The following is a 20382-nucleotide window of genomic DNA, read 5'->3' on the forward strand; positions in this document are numbered from 1 at the left end:
CTTTTACACGGATTGTGTGATCCGAGGGTGTTAATTTTGGATTTATATATATATTTACATAAGCAAGCAATCGAAAGAGCTTTCTGTGATTCTTCGTTCAATGAATGCAAATCAATTGCCTGCACGGGAACCGTGTCTTGTTATAAGGTATTAGAATCGGGGTATTAGAATAACCAGGGGGTGAAGATGTTTTCCATTTTTGGTCATAGTTCGTTGAATCCCACGGAACTGTTTCCAAGAAAACTCACACAGTATGTTCGACAGAATTTCAATTCCCATTGGATTTTATCACCTTATACAAGTCAAACATCGTACCACAGTTAGACCATATTCTTACCCCCTTGAAGCTGAACTGTTACTGAAATAAATGCTTCATATTTATCGAAGGCTTAATACTCATTGGTAGATTTATTCATACAACTTTATGATATTTGGATTGTTTGGAATTGGTTCGGAACATGTTTGGAAGTGACTTATAGTAACAGTGACTTACATTACGGCCTTCTTGGTCCTGAGTAATGATAGTGAAGAGACACAAGCCATAAAAAGAAACACGTTTTTGGCTAATAATTTTTTTTCATCAACTATTAAAGAAAACATTCTTTATTATCTCTCCTCTATTATTTTCTTTATCTTTAAATTTTTTTTCCGCATCAGTTCCGATCTGGGTTTTGGGAGCCTTGATCTGGGCTCTGTGATCAGTGCAGAAAAATGTATAGAAATAGTTAGTTGACTGCAATAATTGAAGAATAAACAATTAAATAAAACTATCGTGAAAAATATTTCTCTATTTCCATCAAAGAATTATGATAAACGTGAAAACGGAACAGGATAATGACAGGGACTATGGAAGCCGTGGGACCCTTGGGCTTGTTAAACCCCAAAGTGTACAGCGCTCTTGATATAAAGCGTGTTGAGCCCCCAAAGTTTTCAGTGTCCATCTAAAATCAGAAATATACTTTGTCAAGACGTGAAAAGAGTTTCATTGACAAGGCAAAATCATTGTAGTATCATGTAGTATTAGTCACCTTGCCCGCGTATTGTTTTTATTCTCCCTGATTTTCTCCCGCCGTTTGCCCGTGTCTCGGACGTGCAGTGTGGTCCTATCTGCCCTAAAAAAGGAATAATTGATTCATATAAACTATAACTAATATTTTGTTGAGAAATGCTTATAGTTGGAGAAAATTATCAAATGCAAAACAGAATATAACCGAGTAGACAACGTAACATAAGTTGCCTGATGCGTCGGTGAAAAGGAACTCCATATCCTTGTTGATCTCAAATCAGCGAGCTACTCTTGATTTCAATAAAGCAGCCCCTTCTTCTCTTCTCCAAATTATCTTCTGAAAAATTAGAGCGAAAATGAGTTTGACATGTTATACAATAACTACATTTATTCGTTAACCACATTCTAGACTACATCATATGTGCATAAAATGAACTCATTTATCAGCAGCGAAATCTTTAAGTTGTCAAGAAGAGCAAGAAGCAAATAAAATGTGTTTTACAAAATACTGGTAAACAATAATTTATTGATACATCTATCGGTAAACATACCTTCGTGTGACCCCAATTTCTAACTTTCACAAACTTCATTAAAAAATTTTTGTCTTATTTGAAAGCAGCGTACTTCTGTTGCAGGTGCCAACTAATAGTTATGTGTAGATAAACCCCCTTTTTTTAGGTAATCGTATGAGAAATTTTAATTATATCTATTGAAAACACTACTGGCATTTTTTCCTACTAAATGGGAAAGATAAATCCATTTTAAGCTGTTCTTACAAGGTCAGATTTTGTCAAATTCCACAATCAAATTCGTACATACGTGCAACTGGAAATAGCATGACCGCCAGAAACACAAGAACAGCTTTGAAAACCCGCGAAACGTTACAAACAAACATGGCAGCTGTAAATCGGTGAAGAAAGTTATTGTTACTTCTTTTCATGAGACGAAGACTGATGGAACGTGAAGAAGTAGAACATCATTTCTACTCGAAACTACCCAGAAAGAGATGGTTTTGTGCCAGAGAAATTTACAGGCAACGAAAAGTTAAAGGTGAATACCATTTGCTTATTCGACAAGCACAAGTCACTGATCCCGAATTATTTTTTCAGATGTTTTGAATGTCGGATACAAGATTCAAAGAATTACTAAAATATGTTGCTCCTCATTTGATTCAGGAATCTATGAGAAAGGAACCAATTCAGCCTCCTGAACGTTTATGTGTTACATTGCGTTTCCTTGTAACAGGTGATGCATTCAATACTATCGCTGCCAGCTATAGTATGAGCAGAACGACGGTTGTTAGAATTGTTCAAGAAACATGCAGTGTGCTATGGATGGTGTTGCAGAAAGAGGGATTTCTTAAAGTACCCCAGCCATCAAGAGACTGGGAAAAAATTAGCTGAGAGTTTGAAGAGAGATGGAATTTCCCAAATTGCGTTGGTGCAATTGAAGGGAAACATATAATTATTCAGTGCCCACCCAGGGGTGGTTCTCTGTACTTTAATTATAAAACGTTCCATAGCATAGTTCTTCTAGCAACGGTTAACGCAAACTACGAATTTGTTATGTATTGGGGACTTTGGAAAATTAAGTGATGGAAGCATTTTTTCCAGCAGTCATTTGGGATATGCCATAAACACTGGTACTTTGAATCTACCAGAAACACGTAATTTGGACAGCACAGCAATTAAGTAACCTGATGTATTTATTGGAGACGATGCTTTTCCACTAAAACCATGCTTGATGAAGCCTTACCCTGGGCAGAAACTGACTACCAAAGAGCAAACAACAAACTACCGGTTCTCACATGCCTGTCGCATTGTTGAAAACAATTTTGGAATAGCAACCTCAAGATTCCGCGTTTTTAGAAGACCAATTTGTACTGGTGTGGATACTGCAGCAGCTATCACAAAGGCAGTTATTTCTTTGCATAATTTCTAGATTAAAGGTTGAAGTTTTCAAAGTAGTTCTAAATATTGTCCCCCAAGTATGATAGACCAAGAAGTTGATGGAAAATTGCAAAAAGGTTCTTGGAGAAATGAACTTCATCAAGCCTTACAGCAAGTCGCAAATACAAGCTCCAACAATTACTCACAGCTAGCAAAGCAAGTGAGAAATAATTTTAAAGATTATTTCTGCTCCCCTTTCGGGTCTTCACCTTGGCAATGGACTGTTGTTCAGAGCACAAGCAACAGTTTTGATGACATTTATTTAAGTTCATATAACCCTAAATGAGATTTAATCGTTTTCAGTTAAACTGAATACGCTGATTTTGAAAATGAATATTAAATTTTCCTGTGATGAGTAATGTTGTCATAATCGAGGTCCAAACATGTGAATGTGACAGCTTCAGCAGGCACCAAACTGCTCAAGTAAGGGGTCTGGGCTTGAAAGGCATATGACGTAGAAACTAGAACAACATTCTGTTTAGCGTGCAACGATACAAACAAGTGACTTTGATTTCTGTTCTCTGTTCGGCTTGTTACTTTGAGGTGTTTTCCTTTAGTTCAGAGGATCAATATGCCCGAGCACTGTGTCGTCGGGAATTGTAGTAATGTCAGAGATTCTGCCAAAGGAATTTCCTTGCACAAGATACCATTTTTTGGGAATGATAGGCCAGTGGGCAAGCGAAGAAGAAAGCAATGGATTGCCTTTGTACAGAGGCGAAGGACTCATTGGTGCGCAACAAAATCCTCTGTAATATGCTCTGCTCATTTTCAGCCGGAAGATTATGAAAGAAGGATGACCAATTTTCCGGGTTTTGGGTCGATGAAAGAGGATGAAATCGGCATTGTTCCGGTACCATCTGTTTACCCCGTTGTAAAAGAGCAAGAAGAAGGAGACTGTTCTTAAACCAGTAGCAGGCAACAGCGAATGGTAAGACTAGATCGTTTTCTGTCAGTAACATATTCCGCCAGTCACATCCATTCCTGTACTATACACAGTAGCTCGACTGACTAAACACTAAATTTACCTTCAGTTTAAACTCTAAGGCCCCCAGCAAAAAATATACTGGTATTCTTGATGTAATAAACGAGAACAAGGTTTGGACCTTCATGATATTGCAGCCTTATATCTAGGGGTCACCGAGCTGTATTTTTTGGAAAGTGAAAAACAAATTTTCTTGCCTAAATTTTTCCCCAATTTTTATTACCTGACTAGCGTTTTTTCTAAATTTTTTATTTACCTTTTATTGTTTTATTTTTGAAGTTATTTCCGTGTGATATAGAATTATGCTAATAACCTGAATAGCTTAATTCCAATTTAATTGCATGCTAGAATTTTAGTCTAGAAAAAGGTTGAAAAAATTATGTTTAACCCTTTCCTGCATGAATTTTTCCTTCGCATTAAAAATTTTTTTTATATATTTTCTGATAAAAAATGGGTGAAAGAGAGGCACAAAAGCACATTTCTATGGAAAACTCTTCAAAATATGAGAAAATTTTATTTGGGACCATTTGGTCCCTACATGCAGAGAATCTATGTGTTTATTTTGGTACCATATGGTCCCAAAATGACAATAGCAATAATTACGAAAAAAAAGTTGTGAAATTACAAACATGGATTAGAATTATATCAAGGTAAAATAAAGTAAATATAAAAAATAAATATAAAATAAATAAATAATATCAAAATAAATATCAAGGTAAAATAAATATAAAAAATTAGACATGATATTCTCTAAAACAGTTTTTGTCATTAGTTAGGCACAAGGCAACAAGTGCACCAAACTCTGGACTTTGCTTCTTTGACTGTTTGTCCTTCGCTCTCTTGTCCTCGCAATTTCTACATCTACTTTTCTTACCTTATCTTGTGATGGAACACAGGCTGGACGATGCCTTTTTTGTCTGTGATCTCCATGGACTGTGGGCTACTGGAAGGCCTTCCTTTTTTTTCCTTATTTACTTTGAACAATGACTCAACAACACATAAAATAAAATCTACAAGTGGCAAGCTGTTTTTCCTTTGCTGTGCTCTACTCTGATCTTTGTTTTTGAGGCTCATATGTCTCTTGTAAAGCAACAAACCATTGATGCATGGGAGCTGCAATGCCCAGTAGACTATACGCATATAGTACTTCTTGTTTCTTCTGTCAATACGGTAGAAGGCCATCAACATATCAAATTTGTCAACACCTCCCATGTTTTGATTATATTCTGAAATCATGAAAGGCCTTTCAACAGCAACAAATTTTCTTTCTTTCTTACTCCACCTCCGGACATATGAAGTTGGAGTTGCTCCACAATAAGAGGACACAACCCTGACAACTTTGTTGTCATACCATTCGAGGACACAGAGCCCTGAATTAGCATCAACCTTGAAATCATAACTCCCTCTTCCTTTCTTCTTCAAAACCTTTTCTTGCTCTAGTATGCAGTCTCTCATCCTGTCTGCCCTCAAGGTGCCAATTGTCAAAATTCCCTCTGATTTCAATTTTACCAGTAACTCCAATGAAGTGAAATAATTATCGATGTAGAGCTTGTGGCCATTTTTGCTGTCTAGTGTGTTACACAGCTTCAAAACCACATCTCCATCACATCCAAATGATTCAGCTACTGCTGCATTGGTATTTGATGCTTCAGTAGTGGGTTTTTTGCACCCACATAGAAATCAAAATCATTTGTAATCCCACTAACACCATTCCTTGTAAAAACTTTGAAGCCCCATTTTACAGGTTTTTTAGGGCAATACTGCCTCAAGCCAGATCGTTTTCCTTTGTATGGTATCATCTGCTCGTCAATTGACTGCCTCTCTTCACTTCCCTCCTCTTGCTCAACCTTCAAGCAATTTTGCCTTAGTGCATCTAGAAGTAGTCGAACTTTGAAAAGCTTGTCAGTTCCAGGACGTTTTTCTTTTTCGTGATTCCAAAGGTTATCATTTACGTGAAAAAACTGCCTAAGTTTAGAAAAGCTCTTTTCTGGCATGATATCTGCCATAGGAGAATATAGCCATTTACTGTTCCAGTACATGCGCATCTCAGGAAAATTGAAAATTCCCATCAGCATAAGGATTCCAAAGAATTGCTCAATTTCCTCTTTGTTTGTGTTTATTGAATTCCCTGTCTGCTGCACAGAATACAAATTTGTCTGGTTTGCAATGTTTTCCAGCATTTCATTGGAGAAAAACTTCTTGAAATAGTCTATTGGACTAAGGGGATCTTCTGGGGGTTCACAAAATGTTCCCTTGAAGCTTTGAACAACTAGAGGAGGCTCCTTTTTCAACCATCTAAAATTTCGTGCTGCTTTCATCTTTGAAGACTCAGGTAACTTCTTTGGTTTGGCTGAAGCATCTGATTTCTCTGCTTCAGAAACCTTTCTGAAGGAAAGTAATGGTCGATCATCATCAGAGTCATCGGTGCTTTGTGAAATGGAATCATCATCTTCAGAAAAAGAAGGTCTGCAAGAGGGATATCATCTTCATCAAAGTCCTCATCACTCTCTGCATCCGATTGATTTCCAGAGGGAAGATGTAGCAGCTCAACTTCTTTGTCCCCTGTTCCTCTTCTATGGACTTCCGAGCCCAGCATCTTATGAACTGGAAATAATTCAAATATACCCAATTCACTGACTATTTTAGCTATTCACTGACACGTATAGAATATAATAAGATTTGTTAAAAACAATCAACATCACCCTTCAAATATATTTTAGTCACTGAATATTTTGGCAGACACGTTTAAAAGATTCTAAGATCTGTTTAAAGCAATCGACATCACCCTCTAAACATTATCTCTATTTAACAGTCTCCAAAAATGAACCTCCTTACATAATTGATGCCTAGGCCTATTTGCGAACGAAATCTTTGAAGTTGTTGTGAAGTGCGAGTAGGCCATTGACGTTCAGAGCTTTTGAGTAAGCGTTTCCTAGCAACCAGTAATGGCAAACAAAACAAGCATGGTTTATGGGTATATGACACAGAAACATGGTCCATCCATAAGCATTCCATTGTTTGTTAAGGTTTCCATTGTATAGGCAAAATTACGTCATGGGACCAAATGTTTAAGTGCAACTGACTAAGTTTTCATAAGTAACTAAATTTTTGCCTGACTTGAATTTTCCTCTACTTTTGCTAACCCAGATTTTTTTCCTGGTTAAGATATTTATAAGCAGTGATATAGAGACAAATTTTTTAAACTCATTAAAATCAGTTTTAGCAGAAAATTTAAACTGCCTGATACTGCAGAGGCAGGCAGAGCTGGTGGGGGTCTGTGAGAAAAGTGTGATCACACCCTCTCAGATGCTGGCTGAAGTCATTATCTTATTGCAGATTTTAGATTTTTCTGAGAGACCAACTTTTGATTTTCGGGGGTACTGCCCCTGCTATGCTAGCGATGGTCTTTTCAGAGCTATATTGACTTGTATATTTATCACTTTTATGATGCAAATGATACATACCTTTTGATCTGGATTGGGAATGGAGGGTTAAGAGTAGCAGAAGTTAAAACTAGTATCTAGGTAAATCCAAGGATTATTTTAAGGTTTCACTATCGCATGATGATGTCAAAGCAATAATTTATATTGTAGACTATAAAAGATGTACAAGAATCAATACAAGCTGCTCAAGAAACTGATGTTTCAGAAATTGCAAATGCAGACATTGAATTTTCTGCAGAGGAATTATCTGACTTAGATAAGTCTTTAAAGTACCACACAGAGCTGGTATGTTATAGGATTTAACTGGTTTGAATATATGTTTAATTTATCTATTGTGAGAGCCCCTCCTTAAGAAACTCCCCGCAATACAAATATCAATTATCTATATTCATTTATAGCAATTTTTTGTTTTCCAACTTTTGTATTCTTATTATAAAGTCTTAGTCACTTGTTGCATATTGAATAAGGTTTGGTATTGGAATTTTAAAATTAACTGAAATGAATAAAATAAATTTACAAACATTTATCTCTGCCACATTATACAAATTAGAGAAGTTTTAAAACACACTTGTTGTCTTTTATCAGTTTCAAGATGCAGTGTGCCAAGCCAATTCGATTATATTTCCTGTAACACTCTCAATGAACAAAATAGGAGGTTGCAAAATCAACTGAAGTCGAACAGAAGAAGGTTGAGGATTTTGCAATGGAAAACAAGAAAAATGCGGCAGAAAGCGACAAAGAAAACCACCCAAAATGTATTTGACAAAGATATCTGGATGAGATAGAAACAAGGAAGGTAGATGAGATTGCTGAAAGTGTCTCAGATGAAAATGAGAGTTTTGAAGAAGATGATGACACCGATAAAAGCTTTGTAGAGGATAAAGAAGTCTCTGATGGAGAATCAGAGGAAGATGAACCAGAACGGTAAATACAGATTTAATTTTTCTAGCTGCTAAACTAAACCCTCCATATAAGACCATCTTTTATGAACAAAATCATAGACTTCTCCAAATATACAAAATCATAAACTCTTTATTCTTTTCATTATTTTAGCATATACCCGGAAGAGACTGATACAAGGAAAGCGCCCGGATTCATTGTATTTATATCTCAACTACTTCTGTTGCTTCAGTTTTGTCCTGTCTGCAAAGAGGACAATCTATTGCTTGAGACAAAAAGATAGGAACAATGGCAGAGGTTCGAATCCTTTGTGCAAATCCCAAATGTCGAAAGAGGGAGAATGTATGGAGAAGCCAACCACAAATGGAAGGGAATCGTATTCTGGCTGGCAATCTGTTGTTGTCATTTGCAATATTGCTTGCTGGAGGAACTGCCACAAAAGTGCTACGAATATTTTCCACATGGGACTTGCATGCATATCGTTGAAAACATTCTTCAAACACCAGAGGGTAAGCAGTGTGTTTTTTACTTTGCTTGGGTTATGCATTTTTTTTGCCTCGTCACAATCTTCCCATAATCAGAAATGAAATAAATAAATTTTTTGGCTTGGAAAATGAAGAGATCTTTTTCACCTCCAGGAAAAGCTGTTTCCAGCCATTTCTCTGTATTGGAAGCAGTACCAAGAAAATATGCTTGATTTGTTAAAAGAATCAAATGAGAACCTGTGATCTGAAGAGATTGATGACATGACAGTATGGGGCATTGTGCCAAATATTGTGCATAGTCATGTGTTGTAACAATCAAAAGCTTATCCATCTTGAACTAGTACAGGTACAGTGTGATCCAAGCCACTATTTTGCAACAATTGTGGACAACAAAACCGAATCTGAAAGCTACTTTGATTGATGATAGACGTGATGATAGACATTTAGAAAAGTTTTTTGCAGGGAGAAGTGGTGGTTTTAACAGTTTTCAGTGGCTTACATCATTTGGAAATTTTATCGCTAAAAGTTTCGCAAATATATTGCTTATCACTGGATAGTCTATTCTCAAAGATTATATGTTGATGTGAAAGACAACATTTATTTGTTAAAAGGTTGGTTCTTACATTTATTTGCTTCTAACAATTTGGCTGCCACTTGGCAACTACGGCCATTCAAGGTCGAATTTGTCAAATGGGCCTAAGTATGTTTACAGTCGTGTTTCCATGTCTTCTTGACGAATTTACTGAAACCCAATGATGATTTTTTGCATTATTGGACTGTTTCTTGATTTAAAAACTTTATTTTTCAATTTAAGTTCATAAGTGATGGAGACAAAATGCAAAGTTAGATACAACCTTGATTCCACAACCAATCAGCTGGGAGAGCAAAGAAACCTGTATAGTGTCCAAAAGACTGGTGCAAATATACTGACCCACAAAAATGGAATTGAGCAGCTTATAAGGATCCAGTTGAAGATGGGCATAGTAAAAATGCCAAAATACGATAATTATAGGGCAGGAAAGACAAGATACTCTCCTATTGTTGAGTTGATGGCATTAAACAGAAACAGAAAGTCAAGACAGTTTCTTCATGCAAATGATAATAGAATAAAGGCAACAAGCTGTACAAGATTGATCCAATTCTCCAATCTTTGCGTGAGAATTGCCAAAAAATTGAATAGGAAGAGTACCAATCCATCTATGAGCACATTCTCCCTGCCAAGACAAAGTTTAGTGGGATAAGACAATACAATCCTTGAAAAACCCCACAAATGGAGCTTCAAGGACTTTGCGAGTCAGAGTGGCATGATTTAGGACTTTTTCTTTTATACCGAAGCTGCTAGTGCGGGAGGTGAAAAAACCTCTGCAAAAATGTTGTTCTAAAGCTTTGTGACAAAGTCTTGACTAGTTGCATTTATAATTTTTTTTTGACAATTGGTTTGCAACGTTAGATCTTTGCCTGGTTCTCAAAGAAAGGGGCATTTTAACGACAGCAACAATCAGAAATAATTGTCTTGCTGGTTGTACCCTGAAAAGTGAAACAGAGATGAAAAGGATGGAAGAGGCAGATTTGGGTTCCAAACAGACCAGGTTACTGGGATGTTTGTCTTGTTCTGTTTGACAACAAGTTTGTGACACTTGTGTCAACATACCTCAATGTTAATGAAACAGTTACTGTTAAAAGAGGGAATTCATCCAGTAAAACGCATGTAGATGTTACATGGCCAATGATTGTTAAGGCAAACAACACATCAATGGGGGGTGTGGACCTGGTAGATATGCTGATAGCACTGTATAGATGCAAGATAAAAACCAAACGATGGTATCTTGTAATCCTCTTTCATGCAGTTGACATTGCAAAAGTGTATGGCTGGTCACTTTACAAAAGATTTTGGTCACAGATGAAATTTTCCCTTCTGACTTTCACAGCCAAAATTGCTCAATACCTGACAAAAGCAGGAAAGGCAATGACCAAACCATCAGTTGGCAGACCAAAAAGGAGTTCATCCCAAATGTGATCCTGATTCAAGAAATGACCAGCTGGGTCACTGGCCTTACTATGAGAAGAAAAATAAATGCAGGCTTTGCAAAACGGGTTACAGTCGTGCATGCGTACTGTGAAAAATGTAAAGTGTGCTTGTGTCTCACTTCTAATAAAAACTGTTTTCGCGACTTTTATAATTTGTAAAAGAGTCAATTTAACACTTTAGAACAATACTATTTGGTGGATTTTAGTTCTGATTTACTGCTTTTGTATGAATGTATAATGCTTATAATGTTCTGTTAATTTTATGAAACATATGTTTTTTTGTGTTTTAACCTTTGATGTCCATAGTTGCCATACGGCAACCATTAAAAAACAATAGAATATAATGACATTTTTGGAAAAAAAATAATTTTCATTTTTAGATATGCATTTAGAGTGTAAATTACCAGAAAGATAATTTGTTCAAATGAATTTTGAATAACTGGACAGTAAAGGGCTGTGTTGGTAACTCGGATGAGTTTATGACCAGGGTCGGACTTCATCAAGGCTCTGCTCTCAGTCCTTGGTAGGCTACTGGTCCAAATTCTAAAATCTTTGTTTTAAAAGATACACTGCTAAAATTTCGGATTTTACCCTTTTAAAAATAACTTGCAGTTGCTATGGTAACCGGTAATGAATTGGGGAAAACATGCATTGCCTAGTGCAAGCTGTTCTTAGTTGTAGTTAAACATACAATCCAAAATGACACATCAAACAGTTGCTTGGACCCTGAGGAGTGCACAAAAGGTCTTTAAAATGGAATTTTGTAATCTTGTACTTTGTTGTTACACATTTTACAAATTTTCTTGTTTTTCGGCTATGCATCTCCTTCTCAGTGCAATACTATAACAATTTGATATTTAATGCAAAAAAGAAGACCTTTTGTGCATTCTCTGAAGTATAAGGTTTCTTCTGGTATATAGACATGTCTTGTTATATTCAGGGGGTGAAATATTTCTTTGCACTAAGCTTTACCAATTTTCCCGAAATCATTATTATTAGAAAATGCTGATTAAAGTTTTAAGACTAATGTATGAAGAGCTTGCAAGCTAGAATTAATAGGTTTTCAATTTTATTCAAGAGAAATGTCACTTTTCTTAGAATTCAATTAGAAATAAAATATATACCATGTGAAAAATTATTACTTTTAACCACATAATTGAAAATTCGAATGCATTATATTTTTCAGCAGCATATTGTTCACCTTCTTGCACTGTCCTTTTCTGCTCTGGTCTTTTTTTATTTCAGGCTCCTTCTTCTCTTTTTTGCTTCTGTTCTCACAGCTAATTCTGCCTTTTTTAACCTTTCTTGGTTTTTTTTGCTGCTGACAGTTCTAAAGTTGACCCTGAGGAGAGACTCAGAACTTGGCAGAGAACAACTTTGAATGTTGCCCCCATTGCAAATTGACAAATTGCCAACATGACTGCAGTTTCTAATGTTTTTCTTCCAACAAAGGTAGTTTTTGGGCAAAGTCTCCAAATAATGTTTTGCAGTGACTCATTTGGATTCTACGTTTTGTCCCTTACACACTGTTTTAATAGACTATCATCTGATAATCGCTTAAATATAGGAACCATTTCTTCCCAACTTCTGTTGGTAATGTCTCATGTTCTCTGTGATTACCAGGTGTTTCAAATGCTCTGGCGAAGATTTGGAATATGTTAAACGTGTTATGCCCTTAGAAGCTTAGGAATGACAGTTGCTAAACCTTTATGAGAACAATGCTTGCTGTTGACTTAATGAGGTGATAATAAGATGGAATATCCCAATGATATGGTAATCAAATAACTTGTTTATCACTGTTATACACACCGTGACTTAATGTAAGAAGTGAAAGCTTTGAATGATCACATAACTTGAACTTAATGATAGCCAAAGCTCTTTGCCAGAAATACCATGGTCCAGGAGGGCAATGAGCATGTTTAGGCAAATCATCTGTTAATGAAAGATGTAGCAAAATGGCCACGATGCGCTTTTTTAGAAGTGGAATATCCCCAGCATGATTTTTTATCGCCCGTCCATAATAATTTCGGATCTTCAGCATCTTTTCTTGTGTAATTTTTCCTTTTCCAGAAACTGGCTGTTTTTGTGCTTTTGACTCAGCCACTAGATTCCTCAAGGCAGATCCCATTCTCTTTGATACATGATTTATGCAGTCCTCCTTTTCTATTTTAACATTAGGGCCATATGGAGTTAGTTGTCTAACAGCAGAAAATGCCTTGCTGTCAGTGGGCATCCTTGTTAAGTTTTGTTATACAATGTATGTAAAATGCTTGGTATATAAGGAATGAAAAGTTCATCTATCATTTCAAAAGTTCAGAAGTTCATCTTGTTTATGTTTTAGCAGTTATTTCAGCAAAAGGGTGGGATATGTTTGTAACACTTTATACGTTCGGTCTTTCCTGACTGAATATCATTGCTAATACATCTGTGACATCTTTGGAAGGCAGAAATGAATTGCATTTGATTCCCCTTCAACTTCAACAAACATCAAAGACTTCAGCGAACAAGGCTTTGATGACTTGTTGTGTGAAGTCACTTCAAAACTTGTTGGTCTAAACATTGCACAGTGAAGTACCCAGACACTCCAAACTAAAACGCGGGATTGATTTTCTGGCATAAATTTTCATAGACACTGCTGATCACAATGGGACTTTCTTGAAAAGTTGTCGTGAAAACAACTAATTATTATAAGTTGGTGGGGTGGTAAAAATCGTATTGCGACACCCAGTGTTACCAGAGAACACATATGTAAATAGCAAAAAACTTACCTCGTGAACTATTTCCTCCCAAAATTTGTATTTTGGATAAACAACATGGAAGTAAGACTCTCCATCTTTTGTTTTAATTCTCTCCTGTTTGATATTTTCATTGAAATACAGAATGGCAACTATAGTTCTTAAATATATACAAGATTTATATATACAAATAGGTTTTTCTTCAAAATCAAATAATAATTTGATATAATTAAAATTTTTGCTAAACAGTTCAACACATACTGCAATTTAGCATATACTTTCCAAACTTTTCACAGACACAATCAGAAGAACCATAATGCGCCAAACAAAACTTGTTTAGATCTTGGAAATCACAGCTTGATAATAAAGCAGAAATCAGCAAGATAGAGGGGCATCATGTATTTCTATTTCAATATAAGCTTGTTTAAATTTTATTTACCTGCAAACCGACCCAGTATAAAAGAATCCAATCATTTTTGGGTGCCAGTGATTTAGCGTAGAATGAAAACCTTCAATGCAACTTGTTTGCCCATCCCCTGAAAGTTTTCCGATAGTATTTACCAATTGCGGGTTGGTCACAATAGAAAGAAGTTTGTTATAAACCACAGTCCCTGAAAGATTGTAAGAAGATTTCGCATTGAATCTATGACCACAATTTCTTCATACAGGAATATATGCATATATTTTGCTGGTTTAAGAAAACTTTTCAAGCTGAAATTCATATTACAAAACTTTAAATATTCATTTCATATGAATACCAAGCATTTAATCCGAACTTTATATGGAATATTGAAATTCACACTTTTATGATCCTTTAAAAATCTTACATGGGCCACCTGCCAAAAAATATAGCCTTTTTACCAAAACAACTTTTTATCCAATCTCTGCGCTACAAATCTCATGAGCACACTTGGGAAACAGGAAATCTGGATGGTCATCATGTTTATTTGCAGCATCTGAAAAAGCGACTTTGCTTTTATCATGTCCTCGAGACCAGGAGTAGTTGAGGTTTCGCACCAGTACAAATGATTCCTAATTGCTTTAAGCCATTCCAACAGATTTTCACTACCCTTTTCCTTTCCAGCCATTGTATTTTTTTTTACAAAATTTCTTGCGAAGTGCCATACATCAAAATAATGTATAATCTCAGGATTTTGTTCTCTCGGCCATTTTGGAATACCAGCATGTCTGTCTGACGTAAATTCTGAAATGGGGACATTACAACCCAGCTGTACTTGGTTTGACTGAAATATGTATACATAAATATGTAAAATATTGTAATATTAATGTGTATACATGTTTGAAGAATATAAATATAATATAATCCCATATTACAGCTCATATTTTCAATTAAGCAATAGCTAAATATTGAATAAGTTTTAACAGCTCATTACATAGTATTGATAGCTAATGAGTAAATATTCATAATAAGAATCATATAAATCTGTTTTTACATAGAATTGCCACAAATATTTTGAGTCAATTTCTGGGGTCAAAAGTTGCATGAGCACATACTATAAACCAATGTGACAAACCAAGTCGGATCTGCCATGATATACATACATATAAAGCGAACTTGGGTGTGAAGACGTGTCAATGTAAAAAACACTGAGTTTGCCAACTAGTTTCAACAAATAGTGGTACTTGTGGCACTATATTTACAAGTTTTACATATTCAAATTCTCCAAAAATTTAACTCTATTTAAATGTTATTGTTTGTGACGCTTTGCAGTAAACATAATGAAAGTGAATATGAAGTGGCTCAAAGTGAGCTATCTTCATCATGGAAGGAGAAAACATTGAATATACACAGTACTTGACTGAATGCCCGATCGAATGAAATCTACCAATTCCTGACCAAGTCAATTTATTCTGTGATTTTGCCTCTTCAAACAGCTTGTCTTGATATACTTGCCAGCTTTTTAAAATTGTAGGGAAAAGAAATTATCTTTTATGATGGAAGTAGGTACGAATATTATATATTGAAATTCAGATGTACTTGAAAATCAATATGGTTTTGCTTATGGAAACTCCTGCAACCAGCTATCCACAACTAACCAAAATGTTTCCCGCAAGATGTTTGCCAAGTGTTAGTGGCTGACTTTGCCATTTATAACAGCGTCCACACTTTTTACAGCTTTGTATCACAGTCACCATTGTTCCATTTTTGAGCATTTCAATTGCTGGTCCATCAGATTTGCAATAGAAACAGAACATGGAGAAAATTTGCAACAGCATGGAATAGAACACAATGAATTTTGGCCCATTTTCCACAGCAACACCAATAGCAACGCTGAAAAGTAAATAATGTATTCCAAGATGGTTTTCATATGCTATCTCAAGCATTGGATCAAGATTTTTTTAAAAGGTAATCTAAAATCAGGAACCTTGTTGTCTTAAGTTCCATGGAAAACACAGAAGTTTTTGGCATACTTTCAGGTAAAAATATACATATTTGAGCCAACATGTTGATGAAGGCCTATGAGCTAGTGTTACAGAAATTTTTATCATCCAGATTTAATGCTAAATTTCGAAAAACTGGTAGCAGTGATAATCATTGATAATATTGGAAATTTTTTTATGAATGGAACAAACCTTATTTTGTTTCTTGACTGTTCATTAGCACCTACTTCTTCATCATTCGATAATAACATTTATCCCTCTTCGAGTTCAAAATCATTCATTCATTTCATTCATTCATTTCCTCATCACAGAGCAAGCTTTCCTCTAAAAAATCATCCTAATGTCAACATCTTATATTGGAAAATTTACCTTTAGCAACTGTTCTTTATATTTTTCCTTTGCCAACCGTGCTTTACTCAAGTTTCTCTGAGACCTTCTAAGCTTTAGTTTCAGCTCTTTGCATTCAAGACATTCAAGAGTAACGGGTTCATCATGGTCTTCATTTAGGTTTGGTAGCAGCTGATTATTTACCAAGCTTCGCACAAGCTTCAGTGAAGGAAGATTATGAATAAATGTTTAAAATTATTTGGGAAATATCTGAAATCATTCCCATAATTTGGAACAGATTCATGACAGTAAAATTAGGTATTTTGTAAAAAGTTCAAAAAACACAGAAAAACTGCAGACTGAAATTACATTTAACACATAAGCTAGCTAGGTTAATTTGAAATATTTCAATATCCTTAATTTTATACTAACATACATCATGTGGACTCGCCTAACTGGCAACAGCAAAAGTGCATTACTATAGAACAAACAAAAGTGCAAAAGTGCAAAACAGCGAACTATAGAGGTTCTCTTCTTTCAAGAAACCGTAACAATTTGAGGCCCTTACCTGTCGCTGCTTACGAGGTGTAACTGTTGAAATGACGGTATCTTATGTTGGAAAAGCTGCAGATTTAAGTGTCCAATTCAGATTCATTCCATCGCTGATTCTGAGGTCTAGTCTTCTTGTAAAGGATGTCGGTGCAAAATGAACAGAATATAGACGGGAAGTGGAGGTGGGTGAGAAGTTAGGCCTGTGCCTTCGAATGAAATTTGTCCACTTTCTACGCATTTCTTTGTTTTTTGGGAATCTATGCATGGATATTCCATTAGTATAACTTGTGTTTTGGCAACTTTTGTTACCATCAGCATCAGTTACGCAAAATTTCTCTCCTCTTCTCATTGTCGTTCTGAAAGTTTCCTCCATCTTCAGTATACCTTTCCAACAAACCAAACAAAAACAAAGACGGCAGCAAACATCTGCGAACCACCTGATGTCACAAAGCCGCACGCTTTATCTTCTTGACTTTTTTTGCATTTCGTGAGTATAAAAGACATCAAATTATACATGATTGGATTCAGTGATTTTTTTCTATCATGTTTGCTTTCATTCTCTGTTGGCTTTGAGTGAGTATTCAGTTTCAAAGCCTCATCATTGTGTTGGCTCTTTAAACAGGCTTCTTTTGATATTTTTCTACTTTTCTTGCATTGGAATTCTGGTAGAAAACAACAGTTAGGCAGTACCACTCGCTTGGGACTGGATCAGAAATTCGTAAGCATAGATAATGTACCTCCTTTATTAAGCACGTTGGGGTATTGCAGTTTAGAGTACTTCCTTTAACTTGCATCCTGCAGTAACAAATAGAAGAGGATTTTGTTCCTTGCTGAGTTGGCTGTAAATATGGTAGGTGCTGTTTTCTTGTAACCAACGTGCAATAAGCTCAGGTAGAATGCACATTTGCCAAACTTTGGTTACCTTTGGAACAGTAGCTTCCCAATGAATTATATCTAAAAAGATCCTTTCCAAAAATAATGTAGGCTTACCACAGCTGAGTACACACACAACAAAGTCGCAACATTGTCTACCAGTTACTTGCAATTGTTTTTGTTCTTGATAATAATACTGATGCTTTCTTCTCAGTCTGAATGTGTCATCAACTTTTTCCAGACAATAACTTTTTCTAGCTATGTAGCTTGCAAAATCGCCATTGTCACTTGTGTAAAGGCATTTGACTTCCCCACACCCATTAGCACAGCAAGAACATGTACAAAGGTAATTGGAAATTTCCATGCATCCAATGATGTTTTTTGTCAATGGAAGCCCCACATTTCTCTATTGCAAAATTTTCATGTTTTGCAGACATGACAGTCTTGTAGGGCTCTATGGCTTTACCTTTATTTTTGATTCCATTCTTGATTGCTTTAGAGTTTTCTCTATATAATTGTTTACCTTGCGCAATTCATTCTTTTTGGCAGAGCTGTAGAAGAAGAAAATCTATTTATCGATTAGAACTAGTTCATCTTTCTTATGAACTCAATTAAAACTTGGTCGGCAGCATTTCATCTACCCTGCCAATGTGAATAACCGAATTGTCAAAAAAATTTTTTGAAGACAGTAAACATCAACGATGTGTGTCTTTGCTAATTATTTAGGTGGCAACAGGGCATCCCAATTGGTTTTCTGGGATTTCTATGCCAAGCAAATTCTGTTTGGATCTGTTCCGTAGTCGCACTCAGTAGGCAGTTAATCAAGCTTTTTCTCTCGACATGGACATGGTTCATCGCAAACTGCTTCTACAGAGTGGAGTTGCATGTTAGAATTGAGGAGTGAGAGGCGGTGAAGTGAAAGGTTCAAGGCGGAGAGCTTCTGCCCTGTTCTGGGGGCAGGGAAAAAGTGGAAAGCAGAACAAAAGCAGCAATCTCCAAAAAGAACCAATGGAAAACCTTGTGAGTACCGTTTCTGACTATAACGTATACGATATGTTTAGAAAAAGCTCTTGTTTGTCAGGCCCCTTCAAAGACCGTTCTTTATTAGCTCTATATTGTCATAACTTATGTGGCTTGCCCCAATCATAAACATCTAAATTTGAGTTCATATCTGTAGATAAGTTGAGTGTTTATCTGAAGGTAGATTGCTCTACAAGGTTACTCTAATTAAAATACTTTTATTTGTATGTTTAAAAAACAAATTCTTTTTGAAGTTTTTTCAAAAATGAGCTGTGACCTTCATGCTATACGAAATTTATCATGATTGCACTGAACATTTGTAGTACAATTTCTTTCACATCTACAGTCTATTATTTCACGTTACTTTTCGTATATAGTGTGAACAGTCCATTCACTCTACAGATAGAAGTGTTTGCAGACTCCCGGCTTTGTCCTCTTGTAAAGAGGAGTGTTTTGGTTCCTGACAACTGGTACATTAACTCTACACCGTGTGGGCAATTCTTTAACATTTCGGAAGAGGTTCAAAATTCCAAATAAGAACTGAAATATCTGTAAACGTTGTGGTTTTACTTTTGGAAACTAATTATAGGGCTACCCACTGCATCATGGAAAGGGCTGCAAATCATTTTAAGGGTCTTCTCAACAGTGTCAGATCGAAATTCCCTGTCGCTAAGGTATGTATATGATTGCTATTTTGGAGCAACATTTTTTTTGTCATGTTTTCTCACATTCATATTCAAATAGGGGTGGTAGTTGATGGTATATTTCTCTTGTTTTCATTGAACCCATTTTCTGCAGCAGCTATGGTGAAAAACTCAATACTAATGAATTTGATCATTCTAAATATAATGGTATATTATGCTCGTCTCTGTAGCTTTTCATTTTAACTTTTGTAGATTATAAAATTTATCTGTTTGTATGATTAATTTTTGTAGATTGAATAAAAAGTGATATTTTAGCTAAATATTAAAATGGAAATGCAGTGAAAACGAACATAAAAAGTAAGACCATGCTTGTATTCTAACCAGATTCTGTGTAGAGTTTTGAATATGAATAAAAAGCTTTAAATGAGGAGTTTTTTTGCAACTCATTTGTATCGTATCACTTCTTAATTAACAGATTCTAACTGTTTCAACCATTCAGCGATTGGACGAGTTTGACATCGATGGTGAAAGGTACAATGCCATGATGAAAAATACCTGCCTTCTTCTGAAATGTTGATGGTAGCTTTCCTCAGTGTGATTTAAGACTTCAGAGCTGATCACTTGTCATTGAACCAAGAATGCCTTTCGAGGGTTTCGCTGGATTAAGGTTTGATGTGGTCTACTATGTGCTGCAGGCACTCTAGACCATAAAAGCTGTTGTAATGACAGTTATACTAAGGGTATAAGCATCCATCGTTTTCCAAAGGACCCTGCTGTATGCTGGCAGTTGACTAAATTTGTTAGAAAGCGTAGGCCAAATTTTTGACCCAAGAGAATTTTCAACCCCCTCCTCTGCTCAGATCATTTTGAATCAGGTTGCTACACAAGAAGCATAGCTAGTCTACTAGAGGGGTACGAAATTTAAAAAACAAAAAGGTTTTTACAAGGAGATGCTGTTCCAACAGTATATGTGGCTTCAACCAGAAATGAAGGAAATTCAACGTCTCAGTCTAAACGGGAAAGAAGAAAGGTAAG

General features: G+C 35.8%; 2 protein-coding genes across 2 annotated transcripts in view; both read left to right on the top strand.

Annotated features, from left to right (window-relative positions):
• The first annotated feature begins 8173 nt into the window (after positions 1-8173).
• LOC148957772 (uncharacterized) lies at positions 8174-9033 on the top strand. The gene is made up of 3 exons (XM_089114514.1): positions 8174-8304; positions 8434-8789; positions 8919-9033. Exons 1-3 carry the CDS (start codon positions 8274-8276, stop codon positions 9006-9008), a joined length of 477 nt encoding a protein of 158 aa, XP_088970640.1. The 5' UTR covers positions 8174-8273; the 3' UTR covers positions 9009-9033.
• A 7694-nt stretch (positions 9034-16727) lies between these two features.
• Positions 16728-20382, top strand: part of LOC135687776 (uncharacterized) — a 38482-nt gene continuing 34827 nt past the window's right edge. The window contains exon 1 of the mRNA XM_089114513.1: positions 16728-20377. The gene's annotated coding sequence lies outside the window, so the exon portion shown is untranslated. The remainder of the gene's footprint in view (positions 20378-20382) is intronic.

Source organism: Rhopilema esculentum, chromosome 20, assembly GCF_057945365.1.
Source record: "Rhopilema esculentum isolate cy_ngs chromosome 20, ASM5794536v1, whole genome shotgun sequence".
In the NCBI taxonomy this organism is placed as follows: Eukaryota; Metazoa; Cnidaria; class Scyphozoa; order Rhizostomeae; family Rhizostomatidae; genus Rhopilema; species Rhopilema esculentum.

Coding starts and splice junctions, on each gene's coding strand:
- LOC148957772 (XM_089114514.1), top strand. CDS start 8,274: ATGGAGAATCAGAGGAAGATGAACCAGAACG. Junction 8,305..8,433: donor GAGGAAGATGAACCAGAACG/GTAAATACAGAT, acceptor TCATTATTTTAG/CATATACCCGGAAGAGACTG. Junction 8,790..8,918: donor CATTCTTCAAACACCAGAGG/GTAAGCAGTGTG, acceptor TTTCACCTCCAG/GAAAAGCTGTTTCCAGCCAT.